The sequence below is a fragment of the Suricata suricatta genome, chromosome 11 (genome assembly GCF_006229205.1).
Source record: "Suricata suricatta isolate VVHF042 chromosome 11, meerkat_22Aug2017_6uvM2_HiC, whole genome shotgun sequence".
Classification (NCBI taxonomy): Eukaryota; Metazoa; Chordata; class Mammalia; order Carnivora; family Herpestidae; genus Suricata; species Suricata suricatta.
Window position 1 is genome coordinate 63,509,555 of NC_043710.1, and position 18,563 is coordinate 63,528,117.

Below are 18,563 nucleotides of genomic sequence, written 5' to 3' on the forward strand. Positions count from 1 at the left end.
ATTGTTTTTGCCAGCATACATTTGTTTGAACACTTTGGCACTTTATCTTATATTGTTGATTGTTCTTTAGTAATACTGTTAATTTTGCTTGTTAAAAGTATTTGTTAAGATCACTTGTACATTCATAAATAAAGCTTTTGCAAACCAAAACCTAAGTGTTCATTGGTCTGCTCATCTCAGAAAATGCCTGCTATGCGTTAGGGCTAACTACTGTGCTTAGTTTGTGATACAAAGCTACCAGATCAGTAATCTCAAAAGATTTTAGTCTGCTGGGTAAGGCGTATAACACAATTTCAGGACAATGCAGTAAATGCAATGATAGAAGTTTTTAATGGATACTAAAATATTTATGTTGCTATAGGAGTGTGGTACAGAATTAATTTAATTTAACCAAGCAACATCTATGGGCTGGGGATAAGAAAGGTCAATAAAAACTTCTATTTAGAGTTAAATGTGAAACTGTCATTATTTCATTTAATATTGATTGAATCATCACTATATACCAGGCCCTGGGCTAGGTGCTAGGAACTGAAAAAAGAAAAGCCTGTTCCCTCAAGAAGCTCATGGTCTAGTAAAATAAACAATTGGTAAGCATCTGCTAAGTCCTGTAATAGGAGATAAGCTCGAAGAGCTTGAGGAGCAGAAATGAGTAGTTTCTAGACTCCATAGCAGCACCTCAGCTGCACGCTGTGAAATCTTTTACATATGTCTGGTCAGCTTCCTTTGCTATTGTCACAGTGGCTGTTCCAAATCTTCACTCTTAATACCTCCAAACTACACTACTCTCTTCGCCTCCTACATCATGGAGTGGATTGAGATCACTGGGTACTCCCTCAACTTCCCACACCCATAGCTACCCACTTTGTATCTGTGCTCATCCACAGTTTCTTTAATCCAGAAAATGACACATACCTTCTGTTTAGTGCTAAACTTTGTATTTGGGCTATTGATTATTATACCCATCATTGCCATTCTCAATACTTTTTGGCTCTCCCCCAACCCAACTTTCATTTTGAAAATCTATAAATATAGCAAGTTGAGAGGATAGTTCAATCATTTTTTTTAAGATTTTGCCTTTTGTTTATGTGTATTTGCTTTTACTGTATCTCTGTGGATACATATAGTTGTTTTTGCTGAACCATTTGAAGACAAGCTTCAGGTAGGACATTCTACTCCCAAATACTTCAACCTGAGTTTCCTTAAAGTCTTTTTCTTCTGCAGAATTGCAATATCATTATCATGCCAAAGAAAAATAACAGCAATTGTCCAAATATTACCTAATATTCAGCCCATATTCAAACTTTTCTACTTGTCCTGAATTATAATTATTGATGTTTAACCAGGGTTTCATTAGGTTTCATTCATGGTGTTTCATTATGTTTATCGTCTTTTTTTCTAGAACTTTACCTCTTATTTTTCACCACATTGGCTCTGAAGAAATTAGACCATTGTTTTGTAGAACATCCCACATTTTTGAGTTGTATGTTTGCTTCTTTCTAGTATCAGTACCTTGTTTCTCTGTCCCCCAGTATTTCCTGTAAAAAATAAATAAAAAGCCTCAAGACTTGATTAGATTCAGGATTTTGGCAAAGGCATTTCATGGGTCATGTTGTGTACTTCATAGTGAATCACTTAAGAGACAATGTCGAGCTGTCTATTGGTGATGCTAAATTAGATTGCTCAGTTCAGTTGTTGCCTACCAGATCTCACTATTGTACCAGATCTCATTATTCTTTTTGATATTCTATATAATAGTCCTTGCTACCTCCCTGCTAAGTACTCTTGTTCATAGCCGGGCTTCTTAAAAAAAAAAAAAAAAGTCACCGTCAACTTTCACACCATTCACTGTTCAACCTGCTGCAGTCTGTCTCCCAAATCCAAGGGATTTGTCTTTTATAAGAGAGAATCCCAAAGCAGGTGTCAGATGCTCAACCAGCAGAGCCACCCAGGTGCCCCAGACTTGTCATTTCTTATTTTATGTGATCTCTTTGCACTTCCCCCTTTTCCAAGTTACCATTCTCAGGGTTTCTGGTTTGCCTAGTTGCTGCTCCTCTTTGACTAGAGCTGCCTCCAAGGCAGATCTTTTTTGGCAGGGTTCCTACCTATAAACAATTTGATTTTAAAATGTTTTGTGAAATTCATGGACCCACATAAGGTAGAGTGGTTTGTCAATAAAGATTTAGAATATTGAATAGAGAAAAAGTACAGGTTTATTGTTCAATCAGTGCCCATAAAATTCTTTATAATCTATCTCCCCACTGCAATAAAAGAATGGTAGTGCAGTTAATCACAATATGCGGAGTCTTAAGAGCCTGTTTGTTTTGAACTACATGGATCTTTCCTCTAGTATTCCCTAATACCACCTATCTAATGCTCATTACATCATTACTTAGGGTGCTGCATCCATTGTGCCCCTGAATACTGGCTTCCAGTGACTCTACCAAAAGTTGCTGTGCTTCACTGATTACCAAAAATGCAAATCTTAACCCAGAATATGCAGGAAAATGAATAAAATTTCATTTTCTGGTCCTATTATATTTCCCATTTGGACTTCTATAGCATAAATATAAAACACATTCCCACTATGTCTTCTCGAACTTTTGAGGCTGTAATTATTGCATTCCTAGCCTGTGATCTCTGGCCACACCCAGAAAGAATAGACAAGAGGCACCAGAGATAGAACAGGAAGAAGGGTTTCATTAGTACAAGGAATGTCCATTTTCTCCATCGGCATGGCTTAAGTCCAAACCTGGACAGCACAATGTCAACATAAATTGAAACAAAAGGACATTGATTAGAAGGGACAATTGGCATTGTGGAGCAATAGTCTTAAAAGGCCTCAGATGAGCGGCGCCTGGGTGGCTCAGTCGGTTAAGCGTTCGGTTTCGGCTCAGGTCATGATCTCACAGTTGGTGGGTTCGAGCCTCACGTCAGGCTCTGTGCTGACAGCTAGCTCAGAGCCTGGAGCTTGCTTCAGATTCTGTATCTCCCTCTCTCACTGACCCTCCCCTACTTGTACTGTCTCTCTCTGTCTCTCAAAAAATAAAAGACATTTTTAAAAAAAAAAAAAGGCCTCAGATGAGAAGGGCCCAGCACAAAGTGCAAAGCTTGCAAAGGGGTAGGGCGACCTCCCTAGTGCCAATGGCAGGAGGCAAATGGTAAAGAACTGCCACTGCCCTTGCAAGCCTGGGGTCTACAGACCAGAGGCAGCACCATAGTTAAAACACAAAACTGTGAGAGCCAACACACGAGCCCACACACACAACCCAGTCCCACGGGTCTGTGGTGACACTGGTAGCCTGGAACCTTCAATTTGCCCAGTAGGAGAGTCATCTAAACAAAGCACCATTCTTGCAGCCCAATCACATACTGTCATGAAGGCATGATTTCTTCAGACCCAGGGCAATTCCATAGGTGCAAGACCCAGAGCTCCTTTGGGCATTTGCTGCACACCCAGCATGAGTTAGAGTTGGAGAGTGCCTCAAAGAGGAGAAATGGTACTTAACCCAGGCGCCAAAGTGAAACTTAGAAAATTTCAAGTGATGTACTTCCAGCAACCAGATCCCATGTGGGACAGGATCCAGACCGGATCCCAGTAACTAGAGATCTTAGAAAATCTTGAAGGCACTCTAAAGTACCAGTCAGCCTGAAGCATGGGTGCTGGAGCAGGATCCCAGCACACTCAAGTCTCCGAAGTATTGTCTGATCATCTCCCCTTAGGTGTTTGCCTTTTTATTTGCCTGCCTTTTAACAAAGATGGTGCCTGCCAGTGATCTATTATTGGCCCTTCTTTTTTTTATATATAGATTTATTTTCTTCACAGTAATTATCACCACCTAACATTACTATGTATTTCTTTTCTATTCCTCCCGTGCTATAACTTTCATTAAAGTAAGTTTTTATATTTTGTTCACTGCGATAGTTTCAGTGATTAGAGCAATTCTTGGCACACCACAGTGCTTGAGAAATAATTGAAGGCCAGCATTGAGATCCTCATTATATAATGAGGAAAGCAAGATTTAAAAAGTCTAACTGACTTAAAGTAATAAAGATACCTTGACCTAAAGCCTTTGTACTCTTCATTTCCTTTTGTTTGGAATACTTTCCGTGTTCAAAGCATGTCTTAATCTTTGTCTTCCATCAAAACTTGTGTATTTTCTGAAAGCACTTCATAAGGTTACAATGAGGATTAAATGTGAATGTGAACATCAATAAACTTTGTAGAATGTTAGGCCACATACAGTTGTTCGTTCTTGTGGTTTCATCCCTAAGATCAAAGTCAAAAAGACCAGCCTGTTTCTTCAAGCTTATTTTTATCTAAATGTGAAAATATAACTATTCTTTAGGAATCCTGAGTAAATTCCAGGCATGGAAATTTAGATAGGATGTCTTAATGTTACTAACATGTGGTTTCCTGCAAGAAATGGAAATAAGATATTTTAGTTTTTGAAATATTCAGAGGTGAGCACCTGGGCAAAAGCACAGGCACATGACTGTGGTTTAAACATAGCTCCCAGTTTCATCTCTCAGCTGCAGATGTGTTTTGGGGTATATAGATAGCTTATATGAGGTATAGTCTGCTGGTTAGCAGATGTGAAATAATTGAGTCAACTGAGGATAGTTATCCTCAAAGTTTTTTAAAACACTGATTTCCACTTTACCAAGAAAGTGTGTATCCGAAGCATTACATTGCCCAAATGAGAAGCACAGTGATCTAAACGTTAGATATTTGGGGAATAAGCCACATTTGTACTTTTCTTCCAATGATCTGTAATTATTTGTACATGCATAAGCATTTAAAAATTCAAGTTTTTAATTTATCCCATTTAACTGAAATAACTTGTCCAAACTCCCACAGTGGGAAAAAAAGCAACACAGAATGAAAACACCTAAGAAACAGTTTCTCCACTGGCTAGTGGTATTTGCGTCTCAGTCTTTGCAGCTTACAGCATACTAGGTCATATTAGAATAAGAAATTATCTTACTGGTTTTGACCTACAAAAATTTTATGTGGTGCAAATTAATATTCATAATAGAACACTTAAAACCACAGCATGTATAAATTCAGAAGAGAAATTCAACAAAACACATCCTTTTAATGAAGGTGCTAAAATAGCAAAAATAAGTCTCGTATCAACTGTAGAAAAGCTATAATTAGACAATAACAAAATTATAGTGATTTTATAAAGCCCAATACTTTATAAACGCTAAAGGATAATGTCAAATAATCATATTGCCTGTGATCTAGTAACTAAAGAACACCATGTCAGGGAGCCCAAAGGTTTGATTCTTTTATCCTGTTAACTCTAGTGTGTTCCATGACCCACGATAGTCACTCATAATCTAAGACACTGATTTCTCAAGTGCATTTCTCAATGCAGAGAATAAGAGGAAAGGATTGGAGAGCGGATGAATTTCAAGAAAAAAAAAAAAAAGAACAAATCCAAGACTCTTGCATTAGAGGTGGGGGAGAGATTCCTGCACCTGCCCTAAAACATATGCTCGTAAATTGTGACAAATGAATGGGTGAATGAATGAATGCCTTTCTAATGATGAGTATGTAGTTTCATTCCTAATTGTGAAGGATAAGATCTTAAGTTATATGTCTAAAGAATACAGAACCATATAGTGTGTTTTAGATGGAAGGGACCTTAAAGATACCAAATCTAGTGTATATTTAGTTGAGAAAATCAAGACTTGAAATGAAATGATTAGTCCAAAGTCACACAGCTCATCAATGGCAGACCTTCAACTAGAATTTATGTCTCCTGATTCTCAGTGTAATAGTTTTTCCAGTATACCGTCTGATAAAGCATCTTTCTCACTACTAGAAACAATTAGCATATAACTTTCATATCCTGAATATAGGAGAATAGTCTTATTTAGTATAAGTTGAAGGACTTAAAGATTACTTAATCTAGTCCCTTATTTTACAGAGGAACAATCTATGGTGCAAGATGTTAAATAATTTGTCCAAGGTTAGCCAGTTAGAGAATAAACAAACTCAGGTGCCCAAATACAGAGCACTTTCCACATCATGCTCAAAGACACTGGTATACTTAAAACGCTTAATTGCTTTTACATGCTTTGATGGCATATTATACTCCACGTATGGGCAACAGGAAATGTTTATTTATATACAAGTACATGAGAAAGCAATTTCCATTCATCTTTTAAAAAATTTATACAAATAAAAAGTTATTAATACATTCATCCTTTGCACACAAAATACATTCTTTATACTTTTACTCTCAGTATGAATTATTAATAATAAAAACTTAAGCCATAATGGACAGTCAGGTGGTTTGGCAATTTGACAATCTTTTTTTTAAAGAAAATCCAAACTTTAAAGACAGTCAGTATGTAAAGGAAATTGTATATTAAAAGTGCTCCTTCGTTGAATCCTAGAAGATTGAATGAGTACTCCTCTCCAACATGGTTTGTAGCTATCCCTTAAAACAATGCAGAGAGCTTTAGAAATTCTCTATGTGATGACAACTCAATTTCTACAAGACTGAAACAGCCTTCATGAAGTTGATTATCCTATATAAATGATAGGCTCACAGAAAGATTCCTATGGACATATTGGGAAGTTAGCCATTATTCAGGGATCTCCTAATCGACAAATTGACCTAAGATTATAAGTTGCATCTCCAAGTGGGATTTTTAAGAAGTTCTGCTTAAGGGAACACAAATGACTTGATTTGCTAGACTAAATTTTAAGAGAGATGTGAAAATATATACCCACACAGAAAACTTGTACACAAATGTTCATAGCAGCATTAGCATTATTTATAATATCCCCAAAATGGAAACAACCCAAATGCTCATCAACTGATGAATGGACAAATAAATTGTGGAATATACATACAAAGGAATATTATTTAGCCATAAAAAGAATGTACTGATTCATGCTACAACATGAAATTTGAAAACATTACGTTAAGTGAAAGAAGTCAGACACAAAACCCCACATCTTGTATAATTATATTTATATGAAATGCTCAAGATAGGCAAATCCATAGAAACAGAAAGTAGATTAGTAGCTACCAAATGCTGGGAGGGGCAGGAGGTATGGGGGAAAATATTGGTTGCTAATGAGTACAGAGTTTCATTTGGGATGATGAAAGTATTCCAGAGTTAGATAGTGGTGAATGTTGTACAACTTTGTGAAAATACTAAAACACACCAAATTGAACACTTTAAATAAACGCATGGATCGTGTGTGGATTATATCTTAATTTTAAAAAGAGGGATGCAACTTCATTAAAAAAATTTTTTGTTCACATTCCTGTTCCCCATCCTCTCTTTTTAATGCTAATTGAAGTTCTCATATAATCACCTTTCTACAGAATGTTTTCAGCTAAGTGCACTCAGGTCATTATGGGCTTATATTTCTAACAGACTTTTTATTAAACAAACAAATACATGAACACATAGGACAATACAGTGTACTGTTATCTGCATATTAACATTTAAAATCAAGTATTATGCCTGTATTGAAGCAGATGGTTAGATTTTATATACTGGTATATTCAGATATTACTGAGAGCCTACGATTAAAACCAACAGCCAAATATTAATAGCTGAGTTCATAATATTTGATAATTAACATGTTTCTTAAAACTATGTGTATGTTAAAGATCCATGTTTAATGGAAAAAGATAGGAAAAGAGGGGAAATCAAGGGTTCTCTAAGTCTTCGTAAAACAGCTTCTCTAAATATTTTACCTAGCTGCTGAGAAGACCTCCATAATGATATATTTTGCATTTTATTTCATCCCTATACTAAAAGTCATGCATTAAAGTATACGTAACAATATATATGGGGCACAACTTTTTCCCTTTAGATGATAAAAAATCTCTTCTTAATCCTTTATTATTTGAAATTTTAAGCAGACTTGTTTTGGAGGTGTGTATGTGGTGTGTGTGTGTGTGTGTGTGTTGCTGAAAACAGCAACTTTACTCACATATTTATGTAAGTGTATTTACATAAATACATTTATGTAGCTCTGTTACATATCATCAAAGGAGCTCCTACCATCTGGTATGTCTAGAGGACACTTCAGCGAGCAGAAATTAGAAGCTAGCATTCCAGTCATTTGAAATTTTCAACAAAGGAACATGAAAGCCCCAACATGCCTTAAAGGGATAAGAGGATTAAAAAAATGTTTTAATAAATCAATTGACATTCATTGTCAAACAGCCTACAAGAAAGTTCCACTAGCATTCTGCAATTGTATAGGACAACAGAATACTCCTAGTAATTACATTCCAGAAAGCAATATGTTTAGCAGCTGTTTTTCAGAGGGCTTGTCAAGTTTTGCTATTGTTATTTAATCCAGGCATAACTGTGTAATTTAAACAAAGCTGCGGACCATTTAACCAACTAGTGATAAATTATCTTAACAGACCAGATTCTTATCTTTTATTATTCTATACCTGAATTTTTGCTTTATTAGGCATTTGATATTCCAATTTTTATTTCAGAATACACTGCACGTGTAGAAAGGGAAAGAAACCCTGCTAAATTTGGGCGTTGGTAATTCTGTCCACCAAATATGTCATCTATGAAATTAAATTCTAAAAGTAGATGACAAGCTAGGATTCATAACTCCATTTTTACCAAGAGGAGGAAATAAGAGCCACACAAACAGAATAATTCTTCAGAAACGCACTTTGTATCAAGTATATAAGGAAGAAAACTACATGGATAATTGAAGAGTTAATCAATAGTAAGATTATGATCTAAATCTGATACTAATAAACTAAGGGTATAAAAACTTAACCTGACATTCCCCAAGGGAATAATGATTATCACCTTAATGAGCTTTTTCTGGCTGTCATTAAAGAAAAAAATGAGGCAAAGGGCAATAATGCATGGCAAAACACAGTCCCTTAAAAAGAAGATAGGATCAACCCATTTTTCTTCCCACAGAGAATAGGATCAAGAAGAAAGAGGTTCAAATTGCACTGTGAGGTATTTCAGTAATAAAATTAAATTTCCTGATTATGAGGAGTTTGCAACCCTGGAAATGCCTGTTGGGAAAGAGAGAGAATACCTTTCCTGAAGTGTGTAAAGAAAGAGACTCTTGGGTAACAGTAATGCCCAAAGGCAGAAAGATAGATCAAATAAGTGACTTCCTTTTAATGCCCTTTCAGAAATGATGCTCTTTTCTTTGAAGATGAAAAGGGTTCTCTGTTTTCCCTTAAGGATTTATACTTCTATCAGACCATCTAAGTCTGCCCTTAATCAAGGAGAAAAGAATATTTGAGTGCTTACTATTTACTGAGCATTGTCCTAACTTTCAATTTATCTTATCTAATTTTTACAATAATCCTGACAGGTGTTATCAGTCAGGATTATTAGTATTTTCTCATAGATGAAGAAACTGATGCTCAAGAGATTGTGCTTTGCATAAAGTTATTACAGCTAATTCATTGCAATACTAGAACTCCTCATACCTAACCTGGTGTTCCCTTTCTACACACCTCTCTATGTCAGTCTCTGGAGTGATAACCCACCAAAGAACCCATCAGGAACTAGAACATACCATCTCTAAAAATTCTGCTCTAATTCAGTAGGAAAGTAAAAATTTGTCTCATGTTCCTCAGTAAGTCAAAGAGGTAGCTAGCTTTTGTGCTCTGACCTCTTATTCAAAGGAGTCAAAGAAAGTCTCGCCCAAACTCATGTGTTTCTTACCATACTGATGCGAGACCAATGACTTTATAAAGACTAATGAAAAGCCATCTATGAACCCAACAGGGATGCAAGTTATTTTGCAGGTGGAATCATTTGGTCATGGGCTTTATTAGGAAATGTTGCTTATGGTTATCTCTGATTTTTGAAAACCCATGTTTTGTTACTTGTTCTACATGAAGTAATTTGACCTTAGTTCTATTAAACTAAAATAATTTGCAAATCATTGCTTTTTCAAGAGAATCAAACCAACTAACCAAATGTCATCTGAAATTTTTGCCAAAACAGATCTTAGGGTCTGCTTTATGCCAGTAACATACGTGTCCATCTCTAACGGAAGCTGCAAAACTTCATATTGGTATGTTTATGGGCTCTTTATTTGAAGATTCTGTTCTGCTTTTAAAAGGACTGGCCTGAAATCCTGGATACCAGTTATTCACTAAACTGAGCATGGCCTATGTTTGGCAAGTGACAAAAACATAATTTTCCTAATTTCTTCTTTTTAATGCAAAAACCATTTTGTGATTTCAAGTGGACATCAGTGAATGGACTAACAAAGCAATCCCAGCCTAGGGCACAATGGCAAGCCAGTCTTTTAGCCTAACAACATGTAACCAACCTCCTTCCAGGACTGGCAGAACAGCAAAGCCTTAAAAAAAAAATCACTAGCTGTGGGTCAACAGATACTTAACTGAATGTGATATGAAAGGCAAAGTGCTAGAACATAGAATTGTAAGTCATCTAGTCCAATCTCCAGCAATGCTGAGATCCTTTCCACATCATCTTTGCCAAGTGCTTCTCTAGCCTCTGCTTGACAGATACTATTACCGAAGGCAGTGCCTTTCAGGGCGAACAATCTTCTTGAGAAAGTTCTCCCTGACACAGAGCCCAAATCTGTGGCCCTATGGCTCTTAATCAGTGAGCCTCATTCTATCCCTTTGAACCAGAGTGTTGCTCTAATTCACTAACTGTATTCCTCTCTCTTTTCCAGGCTAAATCTCCAAAAAGCCTTCAAATTTTCTTCAAATGTCTTAAGTTTTAAATCCTTTCACTATGTTTGTTATGCCTTAATTTGTTTTTAATTTCACTCTATAGCTCCCAGAAATGATTGTAGCATCCCAATGTAATAAATAGACTTAGGAAACATGAAGCATCATCTCTCTTGTTCTAATATCACTATATTAATTAGGTGTTTGAAGGGATGATAATTTCCTAATTCAATATGCTTTGTACATAGTGTGACAAATGTAAGGGAAGATAACTTTCCTTTTAAACACAAATATGCTTGTGGGACAGAAATGAAATTTGAAAAGAAGAAAAAAAGCACATCCTCCTCTTATCCCAAAGGTAGTGTCCAACCAGATTGCTTATGTGGAGTACTGTTTGTCTGAATAATAAGATAAACATGTCTTTTTACTGTTTTTGAATTTCTAGTTAAGTCTCAAAAGTATTATAGTTGCATTAAAACACATCTTTCGGGACCATGGTTGAGGAGAATAAGGAACACATTGCAGTTAAACAAAGAATTCTAGAGAAAACAAAGGGCAATCCCTAGAAGAGCTCTTCCAGTAGCTAATAGAGCAGTATTCCCTAAAGTACTAAAAGCTATGAAAGGTACCAAGTTCTGCAGGATTAAGAAATAGCAAAGGTCTATCTTTAAAGCTATTGGTTTGATATGTGGGGGGTGGGGGAGGGGAATGAAAGTTTTTTTCTGGTTACAAGATGGTATCTTCCTCATGTGGCTTGGTTTATTTAAAAAGATGTTTTCACTTTAGTCAGAAGAGCAAATCAAAATCACTTGCAACTGGTATCTATTCAGAATGATTCATTAACTGAAATTTGATGCTTAATCTGGAAGCCTTATGGAATAGCCAAGAAGGGGAATGAGGCAAATCACGGACCTAACCTTGGAAGTCACCAGTATCCTCCAAAGGTGTATATTTGTGAAGAGAATCAAGTCCTCTGTTAAGTACTGCCTCTCCTTTCCAAAAAATCTAAATTGCTTAAAATAAATAATCCTAACTCAGATGTATTATTTTGGCCAGTGGTTTTCATGTTTCTTTCAGATATTGACATATTGTCAAATCAATCCATTTGACTTTCATTTCTAGTTATATTCTCACTGCCTTACTCAGGAAGAGATGGTAACATGAAATGACTAGAAAAGACAGGGAAAAAGAAAGGCCAAGAGAGCTAATGACCTAATCTAATCAACAGAAAGGATGCCTGGCCCTGCATAATCAGCATTAAATGTTAATACATTAGAAATAATAAAAGCATATAAAGAAATAAAAGGCCTTGTATAGGTAAAGGAAGAAACACAAAATCCTTTGAGGATACGGTCTATAGAAAGCCATAAAGAAATATCATTAATGTCAGAAAACTTTTACATTTCAGATTCTCCCAAACCTGACTCCATAACATTAATGTGATGTGTTTTCACTGGAAATTGAAAAAAAATTTTTCCATGTAACTTTATTAAAAGAAGAAAAGGATTACAATAAAAATGGAAGTGGACATGGACTCTGGTAGTGTGAGGCAAACCAAGCCAAACTGAATTATGAGAAAGCAACTCTCTTTCATCCACCATTAAGTAAGAATTCATTTTTATTTAAGAAGGCTCATCGTGGCAAACACTGCCATGGCAATAATAACTAGTAAGCAAAACAGTAAGTTTAGGACTTGGTCTAGGTTAAGATAACCACATTTCATTAGTATCCTTTCTCAAGTTCTATTTGAGAAATTTCTATTTCACTGGCAAAGCTCCACTTGGCACTAAGTCTTCATTCAACTTTTATTGAGCACCTATAGTACTGTCAGGGAGTGTTCTCAAACATGAAATGTGTCCGTGAACAAGTGTCCATAAGGCCTAATCTGGAATTCACACAACTAGGGTTGGGGGCATGGAGCTCATGTATCCCCACTTATGGGCCATGGATGGGTGACCGTGAGCTACGGAAAGGCTGGGAGGAGTAACAGGGAAGGAAGGGGCCAAGAGCAGGGCTTTCTAATCCCCTTATGAGTATGGCCAAGGGTGGAGAGAGGATGCTGAGCCCTAAGGAATTACAATTTCAGATGCAAGAGGAGCCCTAGAAGCTGTTGTTTTATGACCAAATTTGTCCAGTCTAACAAAATCCTATCTAAGTTCACAAAGCAGCTTTAGTTTCAACACACTTGCTGCCATGGAGATAAGGTTGGGTCATGATGTGGGATATTAATTAGATTTTTTGCCATAAATGAATGACAAGAAATCTAAACTTAGGAACGCTTGCTCACAGTTTAAAAAGAGAAGTTCTGCCCACTTCGATCAGCTTGTTTTCTGGCTACTTTTATTATTGCTGGTTTAGTGGAGAAATGGGGAGGGAAAAGCAATAATTATCAATGATTTTGGTTGGTGTTTATTAAAATGATTCTTCCTTCCTGTAGAAACAGAGTCAAAATAAAAGCAATTCAAACTTATGAGATCTTTTTCTCTCGCCCAGAGGATCAGGACAAACACAGTAAAGCCAACCAAAAGTTATCAACCTCTTTAAAACAATATGTATAACCTCTATACAAAAGATAAGTCACTCTGAAATCTGCTAGAGAAATGCTGGAAATGCTTTACCAATACCATGTCTCTACGTGCCTCATTTCTTTAAAATTAAAGAGCTTTCAAATATCAACAATCAGGACCGAGATGGCCACCATCGACAACGGCAGAACTGCATATCATATCCGTACCCCATTACTCAGCCCTCAGTGATGCCAAGCAGCAAGCTACAGAAACATCTGACGGCATACAGGTTTAATTATTTCCCCAATTTGCATTTATACCAGTGAACAAATTGGAAGGCATCAAAGTATGGCACTAAAGAAATCAGTAACACATATTCAGCAGCACATCTTCCATTTTGAGTCTTGTTTTAAAATCAGCTAAGTAAAGGCATATACACCTCCATTTAAATTGGAGATTTGCAGTAACACATGCATATAAAGAGAGAAGAAAAGTGGAAAGGAGGAGGATTCCAGGAAAGAAAGGCAAAGAAAAAGAAAGAAGAAAGAATGTATGGTTGTGAGTCTGAGAGCAACATCACTACAGGAAGGTGACAAAGAACAGCTCCACCTGCTTCCACAAGCAGAGTATTTCTAAGGTTCTTGAAGATACAAAAATGGTTCATGAGACTTTTCATCTGCTGCTATTGTCACTTATCATACTAAAAACATGTACAAAATTCTAAGCCTTGGTCTGTCCAAGATGGATAGTACCAGGGAGTAAAAGGTATCACCTGCTATCAGGGACTGTGCTCTGCTTAGAACTCTGCATTGCAGTCCATTAATCCACAGTATCTTGGTCAGATCTGGTCTGTTTTCTCATACTACTCACAATGTCTTAGAGATAGTCTTTTTTTATTAGAATATCATCAACCATTTTTTTTTTTACATTTTTCTGGTGTTTTCATTTACTTAAAGGGCAGGAAAAATGGGAGAATAGAAAAAAATGGTAGAGATTTAGAGGGGAAAGAACATGAAAGGAAAAATATTTTATTTTCCAACAAATCCACCCTAGAAAAGGTAGTAAGGAGACTTTGAGAAAGAGTGCTGATTCATGGACTTCCCTTATTATTATTTTTTTATTTCAATGTAATACATGTAAGGACATCAATGTACTAAAATGTTTGGTCTGTGAAAGAGCAGAATCATTAGCACCAAAAGGAGTAATGGAGCTTGTATATATTATTAAACCAATGTGATTGTTACTGTTGGTCATGGGTAAAGGTTTCATTTCATTTTTACATCCCAAAGTTCTTGAAAGTGCCTGTGGACAAGAGAAATAACACTTTTCAAAGACTCCGAGGAGTCGTCAACACGCACCACAGAGATAGTACTTGGCCTTCCCAGTTTTGGTTTATCTGGTAGACAAGAAAACCAGGGCCTCCAGAAGCCCTAAAGAACAGCCCCCACATGCACCCGCTGACGTGCAGGAGGGGTCCCTACAGTGCATTTCCCCCTGGACTGTGTTCAGGAATGCGCTTTTACTTGCTTTTTTAAAAGAACAAAAGCAACATGCTCTGCAGACCACGGAGCGCCTAGTGCAGTTTTCTCCTTGCTCCAACTCCTGACCGCGAAAGGATGAAACTGTTATGTGTTCTGCTAATGCTGGCCTGCGGACAAAGCCTTTGGCCTGCCATGCTGTGTAAGCTCTGGATCCCACAGGAGTCAGAAGGTCTAAGAGCGGGAGCCACAGTCATCACCAGATCTGCCCAGCAATCCGGGGCCCTTCAGGGCAGCTGCTGATTCCTTTCGCTTCTCCTCGCGTCAGCCTTCAGTTGAAATTACAACAAGTCAAATAGCTGATGCTTTTCCCTTCTCCAGGTAAGGGCGAGGAGACATTGTTTACAAGTGTGTTCTGCCTGGCTTCACTGATGAGGCGGCATGCTAAGTCAAGGAATAGTTTCTCCACGTTATCCGATTCCTTGGCTGAGGTCTCCAGGTAATACATGTCCTGAGCTTCTGAGAATTCCTCAGCTCTCTGCTGGGAGACCTCTCTCCTTTCAGCCAGATCAATCTTATTGCCTGGAACAGGGATAAATCAAAGACAGAAACATCACTTGACTTTTTACAGGCTCAGAAGCATCAAAATGCAATTTCATATCTGAAGTCAAATCAGACAGATGGGCAAGTAAAGCAGAGCAAATGTGGCTGTGATTACTGGAATGTTTATTTGGAAATATCAATGTCATCTGAAATGGCAAAGAACTGGAAACAACGCAAATGACCATCAGCTGGCCGCTGGCTTGATGAAGTATAGCACAAACACAATGCAGTTATTTGCCACTGTAAAAAGCAGTAAGGAATATCTGTCTATACTGCCATGGAATGAAAGATACTAGGATACCGTGTCAAGCATATACCTGTTATACTGTTCTGCTTTTTGCTAAGTAGAAACAAGGTACATAATATACAGCTGCTAAAGCAAAAGGGATGAAAAAAATACATAAGGGCAAACTTACAGACTTATTTACAGATTTATTTTTTGGGGGTTAGAATAAGCCAACATTTTAATTTTAAAGGCCATGGTTACCCATGAAAGGAACGAGGTTGGGGAGATAGGGAAGGATAGAAACTAGACGGCTCTAAAGACATTTTGCCTAATAGATTTGACTTCAGAATCTTAGAAATGTTTCACATAATTGTACAATTATTAACTATATGATTAATACAAAATTAAATTTAAAAAGCAATCCCTAAGAATGGAAAGCAATATGAAACAAATGAACTTGTTTATCATGAAATGGTATAACCACACAGAGAGGAACTATTCCAAGTGAGCTTAAGATCTGGTATTTTAACCATGCATCCTCAGCAGTATATGCCCTAAGAACAAAAAGAATTCAAGAAAAAAGTCTTGAGCTCTTGGAGTAATTGTCGGGTCGGTGGTAGTGTGAATATTGTTATTCTGAGTCTGCAATATGGGTATTAGAGGACAAAGCAAATAAATAATTGTGTTGGTGTCATAATCCTGTGACTTGGGGCATGGGAGAAAGGAAGAAGAGATATAAGATTAATGAGGTTAAGGGGTGCCTTGATGGCTCAGTCAGTTAAGAATCCAATTTTGGCTCAGGTCATAATCTCAGTTTGTGAGTCTGAGCCCAACATCAGGCTCTGTGCTGACAGCTCAGAGAGCCTGGAGCCTGCTTCAGATTCTGTGTCTCCCTCTCTCTCTGCCCCTCCCCTGCTCACACTCTGTCTCTCAAAAATAACATTGAAAAAAAATTTTTTTATTTAAAAAAAGATTAGGGGCGCCTGGGTGGCTCAGTCGGTCAAGCATCCGGCTTCGGCTCAGGTCATGATCTCACAGTTTGTGGGGTCAAACCCCATGTCAGGCTCTGTGCTGACAGCTAGCTCAGAGCCTGGAGCCTGCTTCAGATTCTGTGTCTCCCTCCCTCTCTGACCCTCCCCTGCTCAAGCTGTCTCTCTCTGTCTCTCAAAAATAAATAAAAGACATTAAAAAAAATTAATGAGGTTAAGTAAAATTTGTACAGTCTTGAGTTATAAATGCAAGATCATTGTGAATAATTCATGATAGATTTTATCTACCTTTGTTCTCCTGGAAACCTGACAAAAGTGACATGTCAACTGTGTTACCTGGCAACATACCTGATAGGATAAAAGTGACCTTTCTTCATAAGGTCAAATTCCATCTGGCCTGGGTCTCTACAATACGAATTAGAAACACCTGGTGGAAAGCCATAACTTTGGGCTTCCCTGAGTGTGGTTATTCCTCACTTGAAGAGACTCTGAAAGTAGAGTTGTTACAAGAGAGATTGGCTCGGCTTCTAGGCCAGGGCAGGTCCAGTATGTGCCTGACATGGGTCTTCTTCCTCACCTAAGCTGTCCCGGGAGGTCCTGGACTGCGATGGGGACTAGTATTGAGGATTACCTCCACGGAAGAGGAATGCCTGATGCTGTCTTGCTGTGAAGCTGTATTTCCTGTCCTTTATCCTTCTAAGTGAATGTCCTGCCGAGTGTGGCTTATGGTAGTCTTGTGAAAAAAAGTGCTTACTGGAGCCTAATAGACAGCCCCTTGTAGGTGCTACAGAATTCATCACTCACACACACACACACACACACACACACACACACACACACACACACATTTTGTCCACTGAAAAGCCTAAAAGCAATGATCACCCACAAGTACGGGAGATTCCTATCACTTTGGTCATGGCCTCTAAATATAACTTCCCATTAATAATAAATGAATGTCTTGAAAAAATGGTAATCCCAGATCTGGGACAGGAAATGCATAAGTTGTGCCTGGAACCCTTAAACTAGAAGGCAAGTGAGGTCATGGCAAAAGGACTCAGGAGACCATCTGAAGTAGGTCCATGATTGGAACATTTGGACCTTCAATAATTACAAATGCAAAGATTTAGAATATACTGCATATATTTAAACCCATAATCATACTCAAAATATAAAATTTCAGTAGTGACTTTTGGAAGATACTAGGAAACCAACTCATTATTTTAAAAGGTGAGAAAAAAGAGAGAATCAAGTATTTTTCTTAGCTGTCCTATGAGACCTGTACCTCAAAATATCAACTAGGAAGTATATTTGCTAAGAAAAAAACAAACAAACAAAAAATGAATCTGACCAGGCCTCTAAATTTATCTACAGATCTGCAAGAAATACAGGTGATAGAGGAACATGTTAAATGATTCTATAGTGGTAAAATAGCAAAATTCAGACTTACAAACTCTGGAGAATAAATATATGCTTTAATAAATAAGTTCCAAGGCAGAAAAATGGAGGTATACCAGACATAGAAAAGGAGAATTAAAAGACACAAAAATCAATTAGAATATATGAGCCTTATTGAAATCTTTGATTTGGACAAATATTTTTTTAATGCTGGAGTCAATCAAGGAAATCTGAACATTGTCTAAATTTTTGATGCTTTTAAAGAACTGTTAATATTTTTTAGGTGTGAAAATGGCATTGTGGTTAGGTTCTCTTTCTCAAAAAATATTTTAAAGATATACATTGAAATAATAAATGATAAATTAATACAATATCTGAGATTTGTTTCAAAATAATCTGAAGGGAAGGGCAGACAGAAAAGAGGGAGAAGAGATAAAATAAGATTCACCATGAGTTGATAATTGTCGAAGCTGAGATGTGCCCATGAAGGTTCATTATACTGTTTTCTCTACTTTTGCTTATGTTTGAAATTTTCAAGAATAAAAAGGGTTTTCATTTGTTTGCTTTTTTAAGCTAGTGTCTCTTTAATGCTGAATGGACTAATTATCTCCCATCAAATCTCTATTTAATTTCCTTAGAATCCCAAGGACTAAAGCTTTGACTCAAGTTCTCAAGGG

General features: G+C 37.1%; 1 protein-coding gene across 3 annotated transcripts in view; it reads right to left on the reverse strand.

Moving 5' to 3' along the window:
- Nucleotides 1-12,288: 12,288 nt before the first annotated feature.
- The window catches only part of RAB30 (RAB30, member RAS oncogene family), an 80,711-nt gene continuing 74,436 nt past the window's right edge, over nucleotides 12,289-18,563 (reverse strand). For all 3 annotated transcript variants that reach the window (XM_029956595.1, XM_029956593.1, XM_029956594.1), the window contains exon 5: nucleotides 12,289-15,255. In XM_029956595.1, coding sequence (XP_029812455.1) covers nucleotides 15,005-15,255 — 251 coding nt within the window. In that variant the 3' untranslated portion in view covers nucleotides 12,289-15,004. The remainder of the gene's footprint in view (nucleotides 15,256-18,563) is intronic.